The sequence below is a fragment of the Ahaetulla prasina genome, chromosome 3, assembly GCF_028640845.1.
Source record: "Ahaetulla prasina isolate Xishuangbanna chromosome 3, ASM2864084v1, whole genome shotgun sequence".
NCBI lineage: Eukaryota > Metazoa > Chordata > Lepidosauria > Squamata > Colubridae > Ahaetulla > Ahaetulla prasina.
Genome location: NC_080541.1, coordinates 195210139 through 195237223, shown reverse-complemented (window position 1 = coordinate 195237223; position 27085 = coordinate 195210139). Strand labels below are relative to the sequence as shown.

General features: G+C 39.6%; 1 protein-coding gene across 2 annotated transcripts; it reads right to left on the bottom strand.

The window, feature by feature from the left end:
* Positions 1-911: 911 nt before the first annotated feature.
* Positions 912-21304, bottom strand: SGK2 (serum/glucocorticoid regulated kinase 2). 2 transcript variants are annotated; one of them, XM_058176183.1, is made up of 13 exons: positions 21214-21304; positions 20340-20397; positions 19522-19571; positions 18287-18344; positions 16538-16621; positions 15404-15535; positions 13711-13823; positions 12385-12421; positions 11880-11966; positions 10641-10736; positions 9409-9564; positions 3105-3194; positions 912-2125 (listed from the first exon to the last, which is right to left on the bottom strand). In XM_058176183.1, exons 2-13 carry the CDS (start codon positions 20373-20375, stop codon positions 1973-1975), a joined length of 1092 nt encoding a protein of 363 aa, XP_058032166.1. In that variant the 5' UTR covers positions 20376-20397; positions 21214-21304; the 3' UTR covers positions 912-1972. The 2 variants fall into 2 exon arrangements, with proteins under 2 accessions (XP_058032166.1, XP_058032167.1); XM_058176184.1 differs by lacking the exon at positions 21214-21304 and adding an exon at positions 20728-20804.
* Between the last annotated feature and the right edge of the window lie 5781 nt (positions 21305-27085).

The following is a 27085-nucleotide window of genomic DNA, read 5'->3' as shown; positions in this document are numbered from 1 at the left end:
GGATAGGTGTTACGTGGGAGCTCCGAACCGCTCCCTCAATAACCCGCTCCCTCAATAAAGCAGCCGCGTTCTGGACTAGCTGAAGTCTCCGGGTGGTCTTCAAGGGGAGCCCCATGTAGAGAGCATTGCAGTAGTCCAGGCGAGAGGTAACGAGAGCATGAGTGATCGTGCATAAGGCATCCCGGTCCAGGAAGGGACGCAATCTTCACCTTCTGCATTTCATTTTTTAAAACTTACCTCTTATTCCCTCCCACAGTCACATATTCTTTCTTTCTTCCTCCCACCCCCTCTCTTATACACACACAAACACAAATACAAACACACCAGAACTGGGCTTCAAAACCCGGCGCTACCGGTTCGCTATCGGTAGTGCGTGTGAGCGCAAGGTACTTCTGCGCATGCGCAGAAGACTGCACATGCACAGATCATTTTTGATGACATCTGGGCGGGTGGGCAAAGCCACTGCCGCAACCACCGGTTTGCAAACTGGGAGCAACCCACCACTGACACACACAAAGAGACATGTAGGCTTGGTTCATTCTTTTCACTAAACCAAAATTTGAATGGCTATATTTGGCAATTGAATCTAATCATAGTGATTTGTAAACTCTTAAGGTCTGAATCCAGTCATTGTGAGGTTTTGAACAGACTTCAGTCTAAAACAATCCCCACACTACTTTGCTCTCCAAGTATCTGTTGGAGTAGACTGCAGCCTTAAAAAGTTTATACAGATAGTCGGTATATGTTATTTTCTTAAAGATGTTGGCTGTGCAAGTAGTTAAGTTTTCTGTGAATTGCTATTCACGTTCTCAAAGATGAAAGAGGAAAGCATAACTTGAAATTATTTAATGTGGTACAGAATGACTGAAAATAACATGACATAGATCATTTGTTCTAAATCTAAAAGAAATGAGACTACATACTATAATGGTATAACAGCATGGATGGAAATTATAACATTCCCTTTTTTATTCATAAAAATCACATGGTGAACTTTGCCTGTGTTGAAACAATTTACATATTGTTGCCAAAAAAAATTATATATTGTCTCCATAAAATTCTATATGGAGACTTTATTTAGTACAATTTGGGGCTTAACAGATTTGTTTAGGCAGTTTGTTTTTCTTTATGGGTTCTTAAAAATAAATCCATTTGCTTCTTTTGGATCTGTGCTGTTAAGAGGTAGTTATTATCAGAGTTTAATTTTTAAATAAACAGGAACAGATAAGCAAGATTATTAAAATATATATAAACAGAAATCCCTGGAATATTTCCAGGCTAAAGCAAGAAGACTTGGAATCCAGTAGGCTGTATGATGGGGTGGCTTGCTGTTTCCATCGATTACATTTTGTTGCAGTGCGTTCAAAACTAAAAAAGAAATACCTAAAACCTGACAACTCAAATCAGTGTCAACTGATTTGAGAAGAATGAATACAAATGCTATGCCAATTTCATACCAGTAGAAGGACTAGCTATGAGGACTGGGGTCAAGGAGAGGTAGTTGCAGCTATTCTGACTAACTCAAAAGATTTCTTCAAAAACATACACAATGAAAAGCAAATTGCAATCAAAAATCCATGAACCACAAAAACTAGAATAATGTTGCAAGAAAATGGATTCAACTAGTTTGAATTGGTAGTGCCCCAAACTTAAAACAAATGAATACAAAATAATTAGTTATTTAGAATACAATAAATCTCTCTTAAGCATCTTGCATTCTCTTAGGATCTCATCCATTTGGTAAAAGGATGTATCAATAAATTTGTTCATGTCTCTATAAATAAAATTATTTTAACTACCGTGATTGGCAATGCTCAGGAAGAGGAACATTCACATGGTAAGTCTCTGTATGTCAGAGTTGCAAAGTTTGGTTCTTTTCCAGTTAGAAGATTAGATTGGTATGTGATGTCTTCCTCTTATTTAAATTATGAGCTACACCTAGATTTCACAAGTCTTGTTTACATGAGATGCTTTAATGGTCATCATTTGGTGCATAAGAAAAACCTAGGAAAGCATCTGTTGCACTGGAACTGCTGGTGGCTAAATCAGGAGTTTGGACGATGGAACTGGGAACAGTTTCCTGAGTGAATTCTGGGTCAAAATGTCGTAGATCAGCTGGCCCAGCCTTAAAAAAAAACAATTATTTTAAGTTTCAAACAATAACAACAATAAAGTAAATAGTCATTCTTAAAACCAGAGGGTATAGAAGGAGAGAAACGCAGCACATGTTTTAGGATTATGCTGAATCCTACTAGTCGTTCAACTTTGAAATGCTCTTCTCCGTTATACTGAGCTGAGTTTGTTAAGTTAGGTTACTTTTTTTCTTTTCACATAAAACACTGAAGTCAGTCAGACATTCTTGATTACATATCAGTGGTATGTTGCCCCCGGTTCGGACCAGTTCTATAGAACCAGTAGTAAAACCGGTGGGAGGCTCCATCCACTGACCTGGATGTCATAATAGACAATTTGCGCATGTGCAGAAGCTCAGCTCGTAAGCAATCCCATTGTGAACCGGTAGTAAAGGCAAGTAGGACCCACCCCTCTTACATACCATGTTTCTGAGACAAAGTGAGAGACAGTCCTTGGGTTTTTTGTCTGGGGAGGGGTGTCCCAATTATTTTCCATTCACTGGTGGACGGGAAGGGATAGAGGAAAGGAAGCTATTTATTTGTTCTATTTATTTATTAAGAAAATTTATATAGCTTCCCAACTCACTCAAGACTCCGGGTATCTTGCAGAAATTAAAAGGTTACTATTTGTTTTATTCTACTATTAATTACATTTTTTCTGAAATATACATTTAGCAGTATGTGTAATTAGATTTTTAATTAGTTCTAATAGGCAAACTGAGTAAACTGTTTTCTCCAAGCCATCCTTTACCCCACAACAATTTCCAGTTTTTCTTTAAAGGCAAATTGCACTATCCCAAGACAAAATGTAAATCATGTGAATTGGCTTAATATTTCACATGTCAGGAAAATCCATAACAAATTATAAAATGTAGATCCATAATCCCTGAAAATGCACCCAGAATGGTTAGCTTTTTCTAAAATTTCTTCACAATTTCACAAAGATTGCCTACGGCATAATGAACCACTTACCACATTAGGATCAAATGGAGGAGTAATCTTCTTATTATACAAATCATCCCAGTTTATTGGAGCGAAGAACATATGGTTCTTTATTTCAAGCTGTAAAAAGTAAAATAAAGATGAGCTGCTATTTGCCAGAAGGATTTCCAAAACTGCTGTGCTTATGCTTATGCCTAGCTGCAATGAATCATTGATCTAAATTTACATACTGTAAATGGTTTCCTAAAATACGTTTGCTAATTGTAAAGATAAACAATTGTAAAACAATTGTAAATCGTTATACAGAGGCTAATTGTACCAAACATGTACACAATTAAACCTTGGTATGAACTCGGGCTCAAGCCTACTCAGTACTCTCATCTCATCTCAGTACTCTCATCTTCCTGGGTGACCTCAATCTACTCTATCTACTCTATCTACTCAAGCCTACTCAGTACTCTCATCTCATCTCAGTACTCTCATCTTCCAATGAATGTACAACTGAACCCATCCATACTACCCTATACAATGCTGTTATAAATCTAGGTCTTGAACAACTAGTAACTAACAATATAAGACTTAACAACTGTCTTGACCTCATCTTCTGCAACAACAAAAACTCAGTTTATGGACTACAGAAAAGAACCCTTTTCCAACAGTGACCACAGCATGATAAGACTTTTGTCTCAATATACGCCCTTACAAAAATCGTCATAATAATGGTATTCCAAACTAAAATTTCAAAAAAGTCAACTATGACCTTATAAACACTGACCTCTCATCTCTTGACTGGCAAAATCTATTCTCAACCTGTATCACTGCTGAAGACCACTGTAGAGTTTTCCTACTTGAAGTCAATAAAGTCATTAAACTTTACATATCACAAACCACCACCAAAATCAGAAAAACAAATTACCCATATCAATAAAAAAGCTCCAATCCCAAAAAAAAAAATCCCTCTGGAGAAGAAACAAAAAGGGCTATGTAGCAAATTTCAAAAACCGTTACAGAAATATATGCAACCAAATAAAAATTGAATGCACCAATTACCACACCAAGGAAGACGAAGACCTTCTGCGCACAAATTCCAATCATGCTTTTTGTAATTTTGTGAACAACAAACTTAAAGACTCGAGATCCATCCCACCACTAAAAGAATCTAACAGCAAAGAATATAATGATGAAACAGTTAAAGGAAACCTCTTTAACACATTCTTTGGCTCAATCTTTGTTAACAATAATGGCTCATACCCGACATTCCCCAATCGTACCAACAATGAGTACAACGACTTAACACAAATAGATTTCACAGAAGATAATGTTGAAAAAGCTCTTCAGAAATTGAAACCATTCCTGTCTATTGGATCTAATGGACTATGTGCATCCTTCTTAAAAAAGCTTTCCACTAATATAGCAGAACCCCTAAGCATAATCTTTGAAAAAGCTTTCACGACCAGTTCCCTTCCCAAACTTTGGTCACTAGCCATGGTCATCCCTGTCTTCAAAAAAGGAGACCCCAGCCTAGTTGAAAATTACAGACCAATCCGTCTATGCTGCGTCACCTGCAAAATAATGGAATCTATCATCAACCAATCCATTACCCTCCACCTAGAAACAAACAACCTACTCTCTAATAAACAATTTGGTTTCAGAAAAAATTTATCATGTAATTTACAACTTCTTCACTTCAAAAACATATGGACTACAAATCTTGATCAAGGCAAAGCAATAGATGCAATTTACATAGACTTCTGCAAAGCTTTTGACTCAGTGGTACATGATAAACTCCTAAAATTAAAATACTATGGCATCTCAGGACCCCTCCACAATTGGATAACAGCTGTCCAGTCAAATAGACAACAAGTGGTCAAAATTGGCAGTGCTCTATCAAATCCTGTTCCTGTCAAAAGTGGCGTTCCCCAAGGCAGCGTTCTTGGACCAACACTCTTCATATTATACATTAATGATCTCTGTGACCATATTATAAGTAATTGTGTTCTCTTTGCTGTCGATGTCAAACTATTTAACACCACCAATACAGCTACCCTTCAAAAAAACCTTGACTTTGTGTCAGAATGGTCAAAAGCTTGGCAACTCCAAATCTCAACCAGCAAATGCTCTGTTTTACACATTGGAAAAAAAATCTAAACATTAAATAAAAGCTGGATGGACCTTACCTTACAGATGACCCCCACCCTGTTAAAGACCTTGGAGTTTTCATATCAAATGACCTAAGTGCCAAAGCCCACTGCAACTACATCGCAAAAAAGGCTTTAAGAGTTATAAACCTAATTTTGAGTAGCTTCTTCTCCAGAAACACTACACTACTAACCAGAGCATATAAAACATTTGCTAGACCAATTCTAGAATACAGCTCGTCTGTCTGGAACCCATACCACATTTCAGACATCAATACAATTGAACGTGTCCAGAAATATTTTACAAGAAGAGTTCTCCACTCCTCTGAATACAACAAAATACCTTATGCCACCAGACTTGAAATCCTGGGATTAGAAAATTTAGAACTCTGCCGCCTTCCACATGACCTGAGTTTAACTCATAGAATCATCTATTACAATGTCCTTCTTGTTGAAGACTACTTCAGCTTCAATGGCAACAATACACGAGCACACAATAGATTTAAGCTTAATGTTAACCACTCCAATCTTGATTGCAGAAAATATGACTTCAGTAACAGAGTTGTTAATGCTTGGAATACACTACCTGACTCTGTGGTCTCTTCCCAAAATCCCCAAAGCTTTAACCAAAAACTGTCTACTATTGACCTCACCCCATTCCTAAGAGGTCTGTAAAGGACGTGCATAAGAGCACAAGTGTGTCTACTGTTCCTGTCCTATTGTTTCCTTTCATTATATCCAATTAATATAGTTATTACATACTTATGCTTATATATATATATATGCTTATATATTGTATAGTTATTACATGCTTATGCTTATATATACTATGTGACAAAATAAATAAATAAATAAATAAATAAATAAATAAATAAATAAATAAATAAATAAATCATCAGGAGGTGCGGGATGACCCTTTGCAGGGACGTGCCAAAGAGTTTAGTGGTTATCTATACAATAAAATCGCTCAGCTCCGGGATGGTCTGGACCGAAATTGGGATGATCCAAGCAAGAGGGAGGAGTCACGTCTTGTTGAGATTGTTTGGGATGAGTTTGATCTTGTGACTCCCGAGGATGTGGACAGGTTGTTGGGGAGGCTCCATGCCACTACATGTTTACTGGACCCGTGCCCTTCCTGGTTGGTGCTGGCCACTCAGGAGGTGACACGAGGCTGGCTCCAGGGGATTATCAACGCTTCTTTGTTGGAAGGGGTTTTCCCCGCCGCCTTGAAAGAGGCGGTGGTGAGACCCCTCCTCAAGAAGCCTTCCCTGGACCCAGCTATTTTGGGTAATTATCGTCCGGTCTCCAACCTTCACTTTGTTGCGAAGGTTGTAGAGAGTGCTGTGGTGCGGCAGCTACCCCAATACCTGGATGAAGCTGTCTATCTAGACCCGTTCCAGTCCGGCTTCCGACCTGGATACAGCACGGAGACAGCTTTGGTCGCGTTGGTGGATGATCTCTGGATGGCCAGAGACAAGGGTTATTCCTCTGCCCTGGTCCTATTAGATCTCTCAGTGGCTTTTGATACCATCGACCATGGTATCTTGCTGCGCCGGTTGGGGGGATTGGGAGTGGGAGGCACCGTTTATCGGTGGTTCTCCTCCTATCTCTCTGACCGGTCACAGACGGTGTTGACAGGGGGGCAGAGGTCGGCCGCGAGGCGCCTCACTTGTGGGGTGCCGCAAGGGTCGATTCTCTCGCCCCTCCTGTTCAACATCTATATGAAGCCGCTGGGTGAGATCATCAGTGGCTTTGGGGTGAGATACCAGCTGTACGCTGATGATACTCAGCTGTACTTCTCCACCCCGGGCCACCCCAACGAAGCTGTTGAAATGCTGTCCTGGTGTTTGGAAGCCGTATGGGTCTGGATGGGGAGGAACAGGCTCAAGCTCAATCCCTCCAAGACGGAGTGGCTGTGGATGCCGGCACCCCAATTCAGTCAGCTGCAGCCGCAGCTGACTGTTGGAGGCGAGTTATTGGCCCCAAAGGAAAGGGTGCGCAACTTGGGTGTTCTCCTGGATGAATGGCTGTCGTTTGAAGAACATTTGATGGCCGTCTCCAGGAGAGCCTTTCACCAGGTTCGCCTGGTTCACCAGTTGCGCCCCTTCCTTGATCGGGATGCCTTGTGCACAGTCACTCATGCTCTTGTTACCTCTCGCTTGGATTATTGTAATGCTCTCTACATGGGGCTCCCCTTGAGGTGCACCCGGAGGCTTCAGTTAGTCCAGAATGCAGCTGCACGGGTGATAGAGGGAGCTACACGTAGCTCCCATGTAACACCACTCCTGCGCAGACTGCACTGGTTGCCTGTGGTCTTTCGGGTGCACTTCAAGGTTCTGGTTACTACCTTTAAAGCGCTCCATGGCTTAGGGCCTGGGTACTTACGGGACCGCCTACTGTTACCTCATGCCTCCCACCGACCCATATGCTCACACAGAGAGGGACTTCTCAGGGTGCCGTCCGCCAAACAATGTCGGCTGGCGGCCCCCAGGGGAAGATCCTTCTCTGTGGGGGCTCCTACCTTCTGGAATGAACTTCCCCCTGGTTTACGCCAAATATCTGACCTTCGGACCTTCTGCCGCAAATTGAAAACACATTTATTTATTCGCGCGGGGCTGGCTTAAATTTTGTTGGTTTTTAACTTTATATTATGAATTTTAATGGGTTTTTAGAATTTTAAATGTTTTAAAGTCTTAGGCCAATTGTGTAATAAGTTTTTTTTAATTCTTGTTTTAATTGTATATTGTATTGTTTGTTTTTATTTTCGCTGTACACCGCCCTGAGTCCTTCGGGAGAAGGACGGTATAGAAATCTAATAAATAATAATAATAATAATAACAAACAAACAAACAAACAATAAGGGCAGCAAGCTGTCAGTGCTCCTCCCATAGGTTATCAAGAAACCAGACCACTAGAGAAATCAGAGAAGTGCCCTCTCATCAAGTATTCTGTCTCTGTATTGCAAAGATGTATGAAGCAAAAGCTTAATGCTTCTAAATTGTCAGGAAAATCCCCAGTCAATTCCTAATCCTCAATCCCTTCAAATCCCCATCCTTCTGGTAACTCCCAGATTCCACCAGGCTCCTAAGATGGACCATTCTAATAGGTTCCTTGCTTTGGCAGAAGTCCAGGAAAGCTAAAATTCTCAGTTTGAGTAGAAAGTGATCTGATCATGATAAAATCAACCTCAATAATACATGGGCAAACAATCGATACAAACGCAAGGTAAACCGGTCCAAATTTGATGACAGAAAATACAACTTCAGCAACAGTGATCAATGCCTGGAATGGTCTACCCGACTGTTGTTACATCCTCAAACCCTCACAGCTTCAACCTCAAACTGTCTACCGTGGACATCACCCCATTCCTCAGAGGTCCGTAAAGAGGGCATGCATAAGCGCACCAGCTTGCCTACCATCCCTGTCTTACAGTCCCCATTTATCTGTATTTATTTCCTTCGTTCATGTCCATGTTCATATTTATACCTGCTATTTTGTACATGTTTGACAAACAAATAATAATAATAATAATAATAATAATAATAATAATAATAATAATAATAATAATAATAATAATAATGACCAGATCAAATATCTATCTGTCTATGTACATCAGAGTTATAATTTTTTGTGGATTCACAAATGGAGGCTAGGGACTTGTATCCTTTTTTAGGTAATGGACATTGAAATCACAGAACTGGTAGTAAAAAACATTGGATTTCACCACTGATGTAGATGAAGTGTGCAATGGAAATGCCCATTAGTTTTCCTTGTTCTGTATACTATATGCCCACCCTTAAAACTGATATAGCAAAATATGAAAGTTTCCATTAACCTAATGAATATATAACCCACGTTAATTTACTCCTTGTACTGCTTACATTCCAACTTGTCTAGTTATTTAAGTTGTTTCTGTTACAAATTTATTAAGCAGCAAACTGTACAGTATTTGTAGCAATCCAAAATGTAGAAATTATATTTTATGGAAAAAAAACCCTGTGCTGGATGAAAGTGAAGATAGTGGAGATGCCTTGATAAAGGAGTAGCAGTGATGGGGCAGAATAAATAACAGAAATAGTGAAAAGAGTTGTGAAATTTCTCACACACTGCTACAGATTTAAAATACTGCCAAGTAGGATCGAGTTTTTAGCAGGACAAGATGCCTGGGGTTCCAAGAATAAGCAGTTATCACATACAAAATCGGTCTTGGCTCCAAGCCTCTTCTTCTGATCTTTATGAAGAAGTCCTTGTAAGATATCACAAGCTGCTATGGTCTTGGTTCCTTGAATTTGAAGTGGCTTGTGCAGGATATTCTCATACATCTGTGACATATCCCGGCTATAAAATGGAGGCTGACAGTAAAAATAGGAAAAGGTCAATAGCATAAAGCACAATGTAAATTTTTATCATGTTTAGATAAAATGCAATTCATGCCTTTTGTATAAGTTTAAGAAATGTATGCTATTATAGTTTGTTTAAAATAAATTACTGAATAAACAATTCAAAAGTTGGACTACCATATTTGTCTGAAATGGTATAGGGTTTCCTATCTAAGTAGGGGGTTGGACTAAAAGACCTCCAAGGTCCCTTCCACCTTCTCTTCTCTTCTCTTCTCTTCTCTTCTCTTCTCTTCTCTTCTCTTCTCTTCTCTTCTCTTCTCTTCTCTTCTCCCCCCTCCTCTCCTCTCCTCTCCCCTCCCCTCCCCTACTTTCTATTCATTGTAGGTGAAAAATGCAGGGCAACCACTAGATGACAGCAAACGTTTACAGGAAAAGCGTAAAAGCTATATGTTCATAGTTTAGGTTTGATAGCCCTAAAGAATGGTAAGATTAAATATATTGTGTGCTCCACAATTAGTTCAGTTGTACTCCTATAAACTGAACCAATCCTGCTTCCAAACATGCAACCATCAGCATGCTGACAGACTTAACATATGCAAGAACTCAGGCACACTTTAATTAATTGATCAATTGAGCACCTGGCAAATGATTTGAAGACACTGTTATCCAAATTCCATCTATGCTGGAATATGATAAACTTGGCTAATTATATTAGCATATAGGGATAAGCAGCACGAGATAGGGTTCTAATAGCACTCTAAGGCTGTGTTTCTCAACCTTGGCAATATGAAATCATGTGGACTTCAACTCCCAAAATTCTCTAGCTAGGCTGGCTAGAGAATCCTGGAAGTTGAAGTCCAGTCATCTTAAACTTCCAAGGTTGAGAAATAGTGCGCTATGGAATTGAGCATCATATATATTTTCCAATATTGCCATTCTAATTAAGCAGACTGATAGGCTTTGATATTGCCTCCCAAACCTGATGATATTTCTTGTCCCTTTGTCCGAAGAAATCAGCTTTGTTTATACATTAGGATGAAAAGCCATTCCCAGGTCATTTTAGCCTCCATTTCGAAAGAAAAACTTACCAAGCCAAATAGCATTTCATAAAGCACAGCTCCAAGGCACCACCAGTCAACAGTTCGGTCGTAAGGCTGCTTTTTAAGCACTTCTGGAGCCAAGTACTGTTAAATATGCAGACATTTTAATAATAATATATCATTATATAAACAAAACACCAGAGAAAGGATTGCAATTACTTTTGCAAAAGCCAAATTTATTTTCTTTATTGGAAGTAGTAAGAAAATGTATGTATTTAAGTGGTAATGATTCATCTATATGAATATTTCTTAAAGTGTGCCCTGAGGACCTCCCCAAGACCCCCTCAGAGGCAGGGGTGGGTTCTACTTATCTTTACTATCAGTTCGCTACTGGCCCGTGCGCGAACCAGTAGTGCCCACTGGTGCTTATTTTTGGGGAAACACAATTTAAGGATGATCAGCCTGGCTAGGTGCTCCATCTCCTAGCGCACAAGAGCCGGCAAGCATATAGGGACTGATGGCATCTGACAGCAGCTGCAGTACGCTGGTCCCTTGGTTGGTGCACTCTGGGACTGCGCAGAGCAAAAAGTGCGGGGCAGAAGGCAGGTGATCCCAATGCAAAGCATGGACTGCAGGCAAGTCGAGAGATGCGAAGATGAGCCTCTTGCAGCTGGCTGTTGCTCTGGCCCACCTCCACTTGGCTCGCCCAAGGCCCACACAGCAAGTCCGTATCATCTGCCTCCCCCCCATGCCTCTGTCTCTGCTGCCAGAGTTGCCACACAAAGACAGGCCATCCACAGCCACCCATCACTCTGGCCACCAGCTGCTGGGCTTTCCCACAGCCCGTGCAGCAAAGTGCATCTGGATTGCCTGCCTCTCCCCGTCTCTGCTTCCCCCTGTTGCTTGCACAGATACTTAACTCACCTGTACTGCGCAGGCTGTGACTGCTGCCAGACACCATCACCCCACTTGCTCTCACTGCCTCCTATGCTGGCCAGGTCCCCATCACTAGGGCTTATTTTTGAGGTAGGGCTTATATATTATATGCATATGAAAAAAAAACCAGGCTGGGGCTTATTTTCAGGGTAGGTCATATTTTTGGGGAAACACAGTATTAATTTACATGATTCAATAAATAAATATTCTACATGGATCAATTTTAATTTTTGATAGAATAAATATCAATAAATATAACCCACAGACACAAGGTCTTTTGGGATCCTCCATAATTTTTAAAAGTAGGGCAGGTTCCTGAAAGTAAAAAAATTAAGAAACACTATATCGTACTTCTGGTGTGCCACAAAAAGTAGATGTTGTTTCTTCTGGCTCCATTCCTTCTTTGCAGAGTCCAAAATCTGTCAGAACAATGTGACCCTGAAGGATTAGAGAAAAATTTCAATCTTCTTGGTGTATTTCCAAATAGACAAGAAAACAAACAGGCTTTTCTATTCCTTTGTTCTTTTAGTAATATTTTTATCAAACATAACCCAGGCAACTGTGGGTCCTGAGCAGAAGTCCACAAGCAAAATATTAGTTACTAAAAACTAGCAACTTGCACCGCAACTCAGAAGCAGTAACTGGGGAAAGCCTGGCCACCATTTCACAAGTCACTTCTCACATGTGACATGTTCTTAATTATACATCTCTCACACTTGACACAGCAGGCAAATGTTTCATCATAAACTACTGGAAACTACAGGAGGCTAGACATTATTAAACCTGGTCTCTCTTAATAGTGACAATTGTAAATTACAATTGTAATTTTCTCCACATGCCAGCACTAATAACATACCTGAGAATCCAAAAGAATATTTTCAGGTTTCAAGTCCCTTTTTTAAAAAAAAAAGGAGAGAAAAGAATTGATGTTTATTTGGTACAGCAGGGACAGACAGGAGACAGATCCATATCTCTTGCAGCCACATATATATTCCCATTCAGCCATCCCAAATGCAGTGCTACGACAAAGAAACCTTAAGGCAGCCTCTCTAGCTTTCAAACTTCTTGAGTATAACCTTAATGTATTTTTTCAATATGCTAGACTTCAGTTCCCATAATTCCTATGCAACATGATCACATCATCTGAGGGATACCAAGCTGGGGAAGACTATGTTAAAATAATTGTTAAATTCCACATTTATCACTTTCAACTAATGATTTCAATTCACTCAGATGTCCCATCTTGTGATAAAGTGATAATCTCTATTGGAGCACACTTTGACATATGCTGTCTGCTTGCTCTCTGTCTGTCTCTTTCTCTCCCCCCCCCCCAACTCTGTCAGATTTTTATTCCTGGCAATTGCCTATGCAAGTCGCATTGGGTTTTTGGCAAGATTTCAGAAGTGGTTTGTCATTTCCTTCTTCCTAGAACTGAGACAGTCACTACCCCAAGGTCACTAAGCTAGTTTCATGCCTAAAACAGGACTAGAACTCTCAGTCTTCCAGGTTCTGGTCTGATGCCTTAACCACTATACCAGTGATGGCTAACCCTTTCGGCATCGAGTGCCAAAAGTGCATGCGCACACCCATAATGTAATGCACACACCACCACCCCCGCATGCCCGCACGCCACGCATACGCACTCCCCCATGTGCACCCTGCCCCTGCATGTGTGTGACCCTGCGCATGTGCGCAAAACTCCCTGCATGCACATGTGACTCCTGCATGTGCCGTACCCCCCACACATGTGCATGCATCTCCTGCATGTGCCCACCCCTGCACATGTACAGCAGAGACCTGAAAACCAGCTGGACAGCAGAAAGTGTGCGCTCATGTGCGGTGGAGCTGAGGTGGGGCGATCGCTTGTGTGCCCATAGAGTGGGTTCTGCGTGCCACCTGTGGCACATATGCCCTAGGTTCACCATCACAGCACTATACTAAACTGACTCTATATGGCATGCTCTTAGATATCTAGTATAGTAACACTTGGATTTGTCAGAGGCTCTTGGAGGCTTTTCTAGGACAAATATATTTCTAAATAAATGCCAAAATCTCAGCGAAACTAGCCCCGTTTTATTGTGCTCACAAGCAGCCAAACCTACCTATTCTGTTAATTCACATATTGGTATGTTTTGCAGCAATCAATAGGCTGACTACCTGCTCTGATGCCAACATAATTTACCTGTATATGATATTCAATGAGTGAAGGTAGCCAACTGCACTGGCCATTTCTGCTGCATAGAAGCGAGCTCGAGGTTCACGGAAACAGCGCTCCCTTTGTAAATGGAAGAATAACTAGAAACAGAAAGATAAAAATGTTATGTACCATATAAGGAGTGTGCTGTAGTTTTCACTCCAAAAAGGCGGGAAAGTACTTGAATCTCATTGCTTTAGCCCCTATAAAAGAGGACACTGCCAGACTAGCACTCTGTTGGGTTGTACTGGTCTACTAATAAAGAGCTGTTGTTACTGAAAGAGCTGTGTCTCTTCCATCATCGGATCTAACAAAAAACTTAGGAAAGGAGCACAATGTTTCAAAAACTCTCTTTTTATTTAACAGAATTGAGAGATAGCAATAGCACCAGGGGTGCTATTCAGCAGCTTCTGACAGATTCTGGAGAGCCAGTAGCAGAAAACTTGAGTAGTTCAGAGAACTGGCAAATACCACCTCTGGCTGGCCCCAGAGTGGGGTGAGAATGGAGATTTTGCAATATTCTTCCCCTGCCACACCCACCAAGCCACGCCCACAGAACCAGTATAAAAAAAATTGAATTCTACCACTGATTAACACTTAGACTTATATACCGCTCCACAGTACTTTACAGCCCTCTCTAAGCGATTTACAGAGTCAGCATATTGCTCTCAGCAATCTGGGTCCAATAGCATACACCCTGCTCAAATAATTTTAGCAATTTCATTTAGGCATTCCCACTTGGGGAATTATTTTGTTGGAAGAATTATTTTCCCCACTTTTTAATGAATAGATTTTACTTTTATTAGTAACTTTTAACATCTTGGGGAGTATCAATGTTCACCTAGGGGAAGACTATAGCCTAGTTCCTAATCCAGCACTTTAACCACTCTACCTTGATGGCTGTAATTTTAATGTATTCTTTATTATGAATTTGGTTGTTCTTTTCATTGAAAACTGCTTCAAGGTGCTTTGACTAGGAAATAGTGCACAGATGTTTTAAATAATAATAACAAGGATAAATATTATTTATGCAACCCCAGTTATATAACCAGATCACTGCCTAATTTTAACACAATTTCATAGGAAACAGCTCCAGTATTTTATAAAGGTAGTTCTCGACTTATGACTGATTGCTTGGTGACCTTTTGATGTTATGACAAACACTCCCAAAGATACTTACAACATAGTTCTGAGTATCTGACAGCTACTACCCCTGCAGTCACGTGACTGCATTTTGGATGCCTGGCAACCTCTCCCCATTTATGGCCATTTTCAGTGTCATGCAGTCATGTGACCATGATTTGTCAAGTTTTTGATGAAAACTGACATTTATTTCTAGGTTTTGGCAAAAACATCCCATAGTGAACATTATAGTCACTTAATGACCACAGCATTTGTTTGATGATTTCAGTGTTTGCTTTATGGCCACCATGTTCACTTTATGACTGCTGTGAAAAAGGATACAAAAGTTGGTGACCTGCTTTATGGCCATCAAAACTTATGACTATAATTCCAGGCTCAGTTAAGGTTTTAAGTCTTCTGTCCAAGGTTGATTCAGTTATCATCCAGCCATGTACTGAATCATTCATAGGAGTGAAGGACAAAATGTCAATGTAGTTTAGACTGAAAATGAAATGTGATAGGATAGGATTTGTGAAAAAGAGCACCAACAGGTACTTGCCTCTCCTCCATTTACATAATCCAGTACAAAGTAGAGTTTCTCCTTGGTCTGGAAAGAATAGTGGAGCCCCACGAGGAAAGGATGTTTCACATTCTTCAGGAGCACATTGCGTTCTGCCATTATGTGGTTTTGCTATCAAGAGCCAAGAAGGACAAAAATGAAAATATGCAGGTTAGTTTAAAAAAAAAGATATAGCAAAAAGAACTATAGAAATTGAAAATGAAATCTGTCAATGATGCTAGGATTTGTGAAAAAGAACCCTTTGAAAGAGGTATCACTCAAATGTTTTTACTTGCTACTTTCAGATGTCAAATAGCATCTTTAGCAGAGAGTGGGTTTTTTAAAAAAAGACTGTAGAAAGGAAGAAAAGGAGTTAATGTAGCTTCTACGGCTTCTTCTTTTTTTTGCTATAAATTGAATGTATTAGAGGAATCTACTAAAGGCATGTGAATGACATGGCTCTCAAGCCAAGTACTGTGCAATCTGCCCGCTATTGATAATGCTATATGCCCAACTCACTTTTCCTCCATATTGTTGCTTAAAAACAGAACAGAAGAAAAGCATACAGGAAAGCCCATTCTTTCTGATATGGAAGGTTAAGAAGGAAGTGGAGGGTAAATATGGTTTCCGGTGGTTGTTGATGTTTTTTGGGGTTAGGGTTAGGGTGGCTTGCAATGTGCTATCACTAGAAGATAAGAGCATGAGGGATCATTCCAGTAACAAATGCAGGCGTTTTCTTATGCATGATAGACCTGATGTATAGACCAGGTTCCTAACTGGATCCAAAGACAGTAGCATAAAATAGTTCCTAAAGCCTAGAAACTATTCTCATATATTGCTACTAAATTCTTTATAGAAATATACACATGCAAGCATATGTCTACCAACATGACTGTTGCACATGCTAAAATATGATCAATATCTGTCATTTTGTTAAAAAAAGATCATACTATAGAGCAGGGGTGTCAAACTCCCATCATAACGTGATGTATTGGGACTTTTTTCCCCGTCACTAAACCGGGCTTGGAGGTGTGCAGCATGGGCTGGGAGTTTGACAGCTCTCAAACTATAGGGGAAGGCAGAAGTAGCAAAATATTCTGTACTCAATGTAAACAAAATATATTTCATGCTTACCTCTTTTTTCTTAAGGATGGACTTCTTCTGCAAAACTTTTATAGCATAGAATCTTCCATCAGACTTGTGTTTGGACAAAAGGACCTGCAGTGGAAATGAGAGACCAAGAAGCTTCCACTGCTATCAACTTTCAACTATCCCAGTTGGCCTGTTTTAGAAACACAATGCTAGCAACCAAAAAATCTATGTGATATATGTTAACAGGACAAGAAATATAAAATGCTGAAAAGAGTTTGTTTCTACTAATCATACCAAAAGGAGACATCTGTTCTGCAGGAAAAAAATATTCGCCGCTTTCATAGTTAAGTCTCTTTTCCCCTCTTTTTGAGTAAAAAAGGAATCTTCCCACCCAGTTCCATTCACTGTTCATTTACACCACTCCTGCACTTTCTTTGTTGCCTTGTCTGTTCCAGGTCCAAAAATAGCTGCCTCTTCTCCTCGTAGAGAAAGAGAGGGAAAAGAACCTGTGTCAAGCAGGAGAGACTGAAGCTCTCCGCGACCTGCAGGGGGTCCCCTCTTTTTATCACCACCCCTCCAGGGTGGCTTTAGCTCCTTTTGGAACCTTCTAACATGGGGAACTTTGCATAGGAGCACAGAGACCCACTCCCCACATCTGATATCGCCGCAATGTCAGCTGGAAGTCCCTGGATAATCTCTCATACCCTGTTCACCTTGCAGCTTGACTACTGCAATATACCGGTACTCTACATGAGGCTGCCCTTGAAGACTATATAGAAGCTTCAATTGGTCCAGAATTGTATCAACAGTGATGGTCTGGATTCCTTTAATTAAGGAATCTATTGAGATCCCAGGAGTGCATCTTCTCTGTAGCAGTGCCTACCCTCTGGAACAAGGTTCTCCCCAGGATCTGGATGGTCTTTACCCTATTGGTGTTTCAAAGAGCCGTGAAGACTTGGCTCTTCACCCAGGCCTCTTGAAGGGTAATTGAAGCTCCTTTCTGGGCAGAAAGTGAGAAATTAGGGTAATCTGGTAGACATTGTAGGAGGAAAGCTGAGTTAGTCAATTGGGCAAATAAATAAATAAATATCAGAAGTCTGGTAGCACCTTTTCTAAAAAATTTGATTAAAAGGCATAAGCTTTTGTGAGATGCATCTGATGAAATGAAGTGCTACTTACTTAATTAATTATATATTAATATAATGGCAATTAATATAGTGGCAATTTGAAAGATTAGGAGCCACAAATAGTGCTTTGTGCTTTGTGCCTTGTTATATGGAATAGCTTCACTGAAATGCCAATCATCATAATCATTAGTAGCAGAAGCAAATTCACTGCTTTTTTGTTTTGTAAATATGGAACTAAGTTTGGTTTAAGGCAATTTTCTATGAGCAGTTGAAAAAGAAATTATATTCCTCCCCATTCACACTCATTATTTTTTACAACATTTACATAGTGTTCATACATCTAGGTGTTATGAGTTAAAATTGGTTTATTTTATTACTGAAGAAAAAAAAAATTCCCAGAAGCACTTTCTGCCCTGTTTTGCAGGAAATAATTTAAGAGTAAGCATTTCTTATGAATAAATAATCAAGAAGTTGCTATGTTTCACGCATACAAAATATATGGCCTAAGGGATCCACCTCACTGTGCCTTATGATTGGACTATTCCAACTGGGAAAATATTATGTGCAAATGCTACATTAATTCCCAAAGGTCAAAAGCCATGAATGAAAGGCTATTTGGATCAACAACAGTCCACAAGAAAACTTCCCAAACTAGGTTACTTACTTTCCCAAAGCTTCCTTTGCCAATTATTTTTAGGAAGTCAAAATCAGTTGGCTTGGCACTATTAGGGGGGGAAAAAGACAAAATAAATACATGAAAGGTCTTCATCTGTATCAGTTAGAACTTTCTCCTATACCTCATAATACATTTTTGTAATGTGGATAATAAAATGGATTTACAAAAGCTAACAAGTTTAGAGTTCTATTTTACTTTAATTTTCGTCCCAGTGTCATTCATTCCATGAGGGCCTATTTACTCAAGGCACAATAACTCTTTCTACTAACACCCTCACCCCCACATAGCTTCTCACTTTCCCATAATCTGTTGCTCTAGTCTGGCAAATGGTTACCCTGACATGGGTGCTCTCCTGCCCAAAAGCAAATAAAGAAGTTCAGGACATAGAGACTTACTTTCAGCTGTGAAGGCGAACATGTATGTTTTATTGGCTGAGATGTATAGGTTTTATTGTCTGTGAGGTATTACAATGCAATTCCAAGGTCAAAAAATAATAATGAAGCCCACTACTGGGCTCCAGATAACCTTTGTGTAAAATATTAACACAGTTAACCTTTTCCTCAAGGCTGTAGTTTCATTCTGCCGTACCCCTCCCCATCATTGGGATGCACTGTGGTCCCTGCACATATTTCTTGCTTGTACTAGCAATGAATTATTAGCAGCCTATAAGAGAAGGTTTTACTGAGCTTGAAATAACTAGCCTTATATTATGGAATGAAATGGAACGGAACAGGACAGGAATAGGAATAGGAATAGGAATAGGAATAGGAATAGGAATAGGAATAGGAATAGGAATAGAATAACAGAGTTGGAAGGGACCTTGGAGGTGTTCAACCTCCTGCTTAGGCAGGAAACCTTATACCATTTCAGACAAATAGTTATCCAATCCCTTCTTTAAAACTTCCAGTGTTGGAGCATTCACAACTTCTGGAGGCAAGTTGTTCCACTGATTAATTGTTCTAACCATCAGGAAATCTCTCCTTAGTTCTAGGTTCTCCTTGATTAGTTTCCATACATTGCTTTTTGTCCTGCCTTCAGGTGCTTTAGAAAAGACGTTGACTCCCTCTTCTTTGTGGCAGCCCCTGAGCTATTGGAATATTGCTATCATGTCACCCCTAGTCCTTCTTTTTATTAAACTAGACTATAATTCTATAATATAGAAGGAAAAGCATCCATTTCTTTGTATTCCATAGTGCTATGAATGGTCTTTTCCATGGTCTTACTTTGGATTAGCAGATGGTCCAAGGTTGATATTGTCACTTGGTGATGAAGGCTGTAGATAGAAAACAAAAAGTCATGAAGCTGAGTAAGAATTATTTATAGGCAGACCTTAACCAACAACCATTTGTTTAGCGACCGTTTGAAGTTACCATTTGAAGTTACAACAGCACTGAAAAAAGTGACTTACTCACTTCATCCTCACACTTATAACCATCATAATATCTCCATGGTTACATGAACAAAATTTGTGTGCCTGGCATGTATTGCAGCATCCCAGGATCATGAGATTGCTACGTTCCCAGCTAGCTTCCGGGAGCAAAGTCAATGGGAGAAGCTGAATTTGCTTAAGGACATTACTCATTTAACAACTGCAGTGATTTGTTTAACAACCATGGCAAAAAAGGTCATAAAATCACTTAACCACTGCCTTGATAAACAATGGAAATTCTGGTCCCAAATGTGGTCATGAGTCGAGGACTACCTGTACACTGGCTAATGCTGCCACATCTATGAATAAAAGACAAAAGCTACCTAATTGTAAGGAATGGTAAATTTGCAGAGAAACCTGTACCAGGATAACCCAGCAGTCTCCCCAACTTGGTGTTCTCTAGATGTGTTGGGTCTCAGCTCCCATAATCACTAGCCAGTCAACAAATCCAAAGGTACCACATTTGGACACACTGACCTGTGATGGATGAATCTATGTAAATTGTAGATTTTCTCTTGGCTGATATAAGACAGCTAAGAAACTTTGCCTCATTTTCTCTTTGTTTAAAATTGTCCCATTTCCAATACTTTTAATGAAGATCTCAGCTCTTACCTGGCTATTGTGCTCTGGGCTTCTGGAATGGTCCATTAAAACAGCTAATCTTTCAGCACTGAGGGTTAAAAAGACAATGATTAACTGAGAAAAGTGGAACAAGACTGAGACACTGAGACTCCACCATTACGTCACAGTTCTCATTTAACCCTGGGGGGTTAATTTGGCTGCTGTAGTGAAGAAATAAAACTTCTTATTAAACCCATATTCCAACAAAGCCGGTACAGAACTGTTATTTGTGATAACAGTTGGAAAGGCATTTAGCCATTTCCTGTCCTATTTTAAGTGAGGATTAATTAAAACCTTGTCAGCAAATTAATCTATTTTTTTCCTGCTTTTATTACAAGAATACTTAGAATTGTAGAGGCAATTTGTATACTTTACACACTTTTACAATTAAAGCTGTAATTAGATCTTTCAATGTCTTTTTGAAGTTTTCAAAGCCATCTCTTTACTATTTCCCCACCCAAAATCCACTTCCAAGTTGCAATTAGCCCTTAATAGATACTCCTGTTGTACATTTCTCCTCCTTGTTCTCTGTGAAATTATTAGCAGACTACATTGAAAGAATGACATTTTGTAACAAGGAAGGATTAACTGCATATATATACACACACCCTGCAAACTCTGATTCCTAACATTTTGGAGCAAACTCCCACAAACCAAACATGAGACATTTTCAGACGTAGTGCTCCCCACCTCGTTTAGCAAAGGCCAAAAAAAAAAAAAAATCATTTGGCAGCTCCACGCTAGCATCTCTCCTTATTTCTTAAGAGCAATGACTTTAAATAAAAGCACCACATTTCAAAATACCCCCTACAGACCCCAGAGTTAAGTTTCATTTTCAGGTATCTTAGTTAAGTCCCTTACTTACATCTGCCTGACAAAAAGCTCTCCTTAGAAGCAGAGTAGTGTAACAAAGCCATATTGAGTAACAAATCCCAGTTTGTGCAAGTCGTGGTTCCCTCTGCATCATGCCTGTGCCAGTCGGCTCAATTCACTGCTTATTCCTGGTAGGAGGGCATCCTCAGGCTGAGTTTTAAAGGAACAGCACCCCATTGACGGAAAGAAACAGATACTCACTAGGAACAGAGCTTGGAACCGGAGGCCTTGATGGTCTGTTCCAACTTCTCTCGACCTTGTTTTATGAAATCTACAGAAAAAGGGAGTGGGGAAGTAGGGAGGAGGAGTGGAAGTTAGCAAACTAAATAGACGCTTCAGGTGGCAATGTGATCACCAGAAATATACACAGAGGCACGTTTGTTCTACAGTGACCTTGCCCTTCTCATGCGCCTATCCATAAGTCAAAGTAAGCAGTCTTCGTGAGAAGCAGAGGCAGACCAGTTTGCTCTAGGAAGAAATTTCAAACCTTACTAACAGAACAATGCAGAAACAAATTCTGAAACCAGGAAGAGATGATGTCCTAGAAGCAGTGGCCTCCAGCCTCCCTTTCACAGAATACGACCAGAACCAGCCTGCTTTTCTGAGTGATTCAGACCACACGATAGAAGAGCCACTCTTGAATGCATCATACCTGGCACATATCCTGTGCCTCTCAAACTTTCCAAACATTCTGTGAACACAAATATAAGACCACCAAGCCAGTGGTGAGATCCTCCCGGTTTAAAAACCGGTTCGGTGATTGCGTGCTTTGTGCGCATGTGTGTGCTTTGCGCGCATGCGTGCCTGATACGTGCTTTGTGTGCATGCATAGTTTGAAAAAATCTTCACTTCCATGTTTCTTTGCGGGGGGAAACACAGCTGAGGCGTGGCAATCTGCTCTGCTGCGCGAATCAGCTGAGAAGATAAAGGTAGGAAAATAGCATGAGCGGGAGGGTGGGCCTATCTGATCTTCGGGGCAAACTGGTTCACTCCCAGCTGATCGTCTCAGGTACCGGTTCACCCGAACCGGTAAAATCCCACCCCTTTATCTCAAAAGGTAATAACAAGTCAGTGGACATTCCCCAATCAGATAAATGTGGTATTGCTGAAATACAGGCAGTCCTTGATTTATGACTGTAATTGAACCCAAAGTTTAGGTTGCTAAGTGAGACATTTAAGCAAGTTTCCCCCATTTTATGACTTTTCTTGCCATAGTTGTTAAGTGAATCATTGCAGCTGTTAAGTTAATAACCCGGTTGAGAAGTGAACCTGGCTTCCCTCATAGATTTTGCTTGTCAGGTGGTTGCAAAAAGAGTTCACATAATCCGGGGACACTGCAGCCGTCATAAATATGAACCAGTTGCCAAGCCTCCGAATTTGGGTCACGTGAACATGGGGATGCTGCAATGGTCGTAAGTGCGAAAAATGGTCATAAATCCCTTTTTTCAGTGATGCTGTAACTTCAAACAGTCACTAAATGAACTGTTGTAAGTTAAGGACTAGCTTTACACAGATTTGTTTTTAAGCTCCCTTTCAAGATAAAGACAGCTAGAATAAAGATAAAGATAACAGACATTAGAAATAAGAAAATCGACAGTCTTGGTAATGTACTGTCACATTTTAATAAAAGTGGTCATTTCCAGTTTGCTATGACCACCATGCGTGCCTGTTGGGTGGCACCTTGCGTCTTCCGGTTCATGAATCTGGTTGAGGTTTGCTTTTGCTTTAAAGTTGGTTAGAAAATAAACATGGAACAAAAGAAGCCATTGTCACAGCTGTTGACAACAGATACACAGGGTGTGTGCAGAGACTCTTCAAAAGGATTTGGGATATTGATTGGCTCTCTGGAAATAATCTAATCCAGTCTGGGCTGCTTCTGAGTTAGTCCCTTCTTCCTCTATAAATGGACCTTGAGCAAGATATTCTAAATATGGAACCCCATTTCTCCATTGCCTTATATAGCTGTCATGTTACTACTGGTATTATGGTGGTTGTGTTTTTAAAGCAGAATAGGATGACCTTTACACAAAAGCTAGACTTTATAAGGAGATCAAGTGTGATAAATGTCATAGACAGTGCTAGCTGGAAGTCTCATCACTTCTAGGGAAGTTGGTGATAGACATTTGCCTTCAGAGTCACAGCTTTCATTTCCCTCTGATAGCTGTAAATTTAAAATAATAGGGATGAACGTAGAAGAAGGAACAGGAAAACATTCTTGTTCCCTAAGAAAAGCAAAACGATATTTAAAATGTTCTTCCGACCCTATATACAAGTATGCAATAAACCATGCAGAAGAATTTGAAAAGTAATACGAAGAGGAATTTCAAGTATCTTTTAAAAGATGGTGGAACCGCCAGTCAAAGAATGGCAACATTGGTCACCTCATCACAGATTATATTCCATTAGGAGTGGAATCCATCAGGTTCTGACAGATTCTGGAGAACCGGTAGCCAGGGGTGAAATCTAAAAATTTTCCCTACCAGTTCTGTGGGCATGGTTTAATTGGTCGGTGTGGCTTGGTGGTCAGATGACTGGGTGGGCGTGGCCAATAACAATAAATAATAAAAATAATAAACAAGGTATACAAAACAATAAGAGGTACCAAAAACCAACTTTCACACTTTACACACACACAATACAACACAACACAACACAACTGACTCACATACAATGTAAAAGCAGCTGCACTTCACCCAAAATGGCCCCTGCAACATGCAGGAACCTCACATAATCACAAAAAGCTCAAAAACCAATTTTCACACTTTACACACACACAACACAACACAACTGATTCACACACACACACACACACACACACAAAATGCCACATACAGCTTTGTGAGATTTTGTGTGTTTGTGTAGTTAGAATGAAACACTACAGAAACACCAAATCTCAGAAAGCTGCACAAATATTTTATTTTATTATTTTATTTAATTTTATTTATATTTTTTAGATCAGGGATCTCCAACCTTAGTAATTTTAAGGTTTGTGAACTTCAATTCCCATAGTTCCTCAGCCTGCAAAGCAGGCAGATTCAGTTGCTGACTAGGAGGTGGATTTCAGGTAGGCCGAATCAGTTGCTAGCTGATGCAACCGATGTAAAGCATGGCATTTTTTTAATTATTTTGTCACAACAGTATACACAAACAATTGTCATAGATAAAACAACATGCATTGAAGAAAATATATAAGTAAAAAATATGCATCAATAATATTAATTTGATATAATGAAGGGAACAATAGGACAGGAACGGTAGGCACTATTGTGCTCTTATGCACGCCCCTTATAGTCCTCTTAGGAATGGGGTGAGGTCAATAGTAGACAGTTTTTGGTTGAAGATTTTGGGATTTTGAGTAGAGACTATGGAGTCAGGTAGTGAGTTCCAAGCATTAACAACTCTGTTACAGAAGTCATATTTTCTGCAAGCAGTTAATTAGGTAAGTGCCTTATCGCAGCCCAAAACCTCTTAAAAGGAGGTTTTCTACAAAAAACATGTTTTTTAAGGTTCTGGTGACGAGGAACTCAGCTGGGATCACGAGAGAAGCCTTTTAAAACTTTTTTTTTTTTGCAACCTCTTCGGCCGAAGAGGTTGTTTAAAAAAAGAGTTTAAAGGCTCTTACGATCTCAGCTGAGCCGTGGGATCATCAAAGGCTTTTTTTTACTTTTAAAGGCATGTTTTCGGCTGAAGAAAAATTGCTTTTAAAAGTAAAAAAAAAAAAACTCTGATGATGGTGAGGCTCAGCAGAGGCAGAGGGCGGAGCCAGGGGTTTTTGCTACTGGTTCTCCGAACCACCCGTCGCCATCACTACCGGATCGGGCGAGCCGGTCCGAACAGGGAGCATTTCACCCCTGCCGGTAGCGGAAATTTTGAGTAGTTCGGAGAACCGGCAAATACCACCTCTGGCTGGCCCCAGAGCGGGGTGGGAATGGAGATTTTGCAATATCCTTCTCCCAGTAGTGGGGCGATAATGGAGAATTTGCAGTATCCTTCCCCTGCCATGCTCACCAAGCCACACCCACCAAGCCACATCCACAGAATCGATAGTAAAAAAAAATGGATTTCACCACTGAAGAGGGGTTCTTGGGAAGTTAATGGAAGGACAGATCTAAGGAAAACTCAGAGGCTAAATCTAGGAATGTCCTCCCCCTCCCTCAAATCAGGAAGGCCTTTTGTAGCTATTAGGAAAAGTCAAGCTTCTCCTTTCTTTTGCTAACTACACGACTGTGTTATGCTGTATATATATTCCCACGTTCCACACAATTATGTGGCTTTAAACAACACGCACAAAAAATCTAAGCCCTCAAAAGCATTTTGCAATGTCTGTAGTACAAAAGAATAATAAAGGGAAAACTTTACAGAGCAAAATATACATCCCACCAAGTCATAATAGAACCTTTAAATCTCCAATTTGCATTATTCAGCTTTCTGAAAACTGGGTTGGATTTTTTTCCCCTTTCTTTTAGTTCAATAGAACTTTTCCAACCATGATTCTTGGTAAGAATAAATCTGGATCTAACTAATAAAAAGTGCAATAAATCATTATAAGAAATATAACTTTTATAAGAAATAAAAGTCTTCTTTAAAAAGCTGAAAGTACATCAGTTGTAGAATTCATGTTTAACAGAATATGTCTACTGATAGGGACAAAAGCCAGAAAACCATAACATGCAAACACATTGTTCAGATAACATGTATGCTTTGCTTGTCAACTTTGCATGTGTCACCAGAACAATGTGTTTGCATTCCTATTATTTATGCAAACCTTTGATATTTGTAAAAAAAAATGCATTTAATCTTTCATTTGTTTGCCCATCCTTTTCAAAATTAATTTGGAATTATATCATTATGTAAATGGTAACCAAATGTTTCAGAAAAGAAAAGACCAAAAAAAAAGGATTTTGAGAGATATTCCAAGGTACTTCAGTCCACCAAAAAGAGCTGGTATTAGAAGGAAAAGAGAACTATGCTTAATTTAATTTATAACATTTAAATGAAATGAAATCAGCATGGTTACTTCCCCAATATTTAAATATTAAATTTCATCTTTTGGTCACAAACTAGTAGATTTTCCATGAAATTGTATTAAAGATGCATCTGATGAGTCCTTATGGTGTATACAATTAGTAATTGCCATAATTTAAACTTGTACACACATATACACTCCTCTCCAAAAAACAATTCCATGAAAAATCCAAGTTCAGCAACTCCTATTTTGGGATTGCATTAGTTCCTTAGTCCTCATGATCTGCTACTTAAGAATCTGTTATCCATGCAATTGTATTTCTCTAAATACTCTTATCATTATTATGTTTTTTAAAAAAAACACACAACCAGAAAGATATGGAATCATTGAGGTGAAAAAATCTATCTGGATTTCAAATCCAACCTCCCATTCTACAGTACATGGTTAGTAACACAGTCAGTAGAAAAGGGCAGAGGGGAAAAATCCAGGGAAATGTTTTATTGCCAAAGTTCTGCAGCATTCCTATGCAAAAAATTACATCAGAATGGCAATATTATCAAATAATAGTTTTGTCTAAACAGATCAAAATCAGGGATCAAATGCAACGAAAACAAATGACTCTTAACTACAATAGCATTGTTTGATTCTTGGCTCTGGTTTCATTTTTCATGGTCATGGCATGAAGATGGGATTGCTCAAACTATGACTAACCTACACGTGACGTACAAATTTCAAAACTAATTCAAATGCTTGGCACCAGTGCAAGAAATCATCAGGAAAGAAGGAGCTGATCCATTTTAGCGGAATAAATTTGTGTCCAAATACATGCAGTAAATAACTCCCCTAAAAGGAAATACTGGGTAAACTTTGTTTAGATCATCAGCACGAATCATTTAGA

Bases quoted from the DNA above. Each gene is read 5' to 3' on its own strand.
- SGK2 (XM_058176183.1), bottom strand. From the start codon at position 20,375: ATGGACCATTCCAGAAGCCCAGAGCACAATAGCCAG. The intron at 19,572-20,339 runs GTAAGAGCTGAG...TTCTATCTACAG, and splicing joins GCCCAGAGCACAATAGCCAG to CCTTCATCACCAAGTGACAA. The intron at 18,345-19,521 runs GTAAGACCATGG...CCCCCCTAATAG, and splicing joins GGACCATCTGCTAATCCAAA to TGCCAAGCCAACTGATTTTG.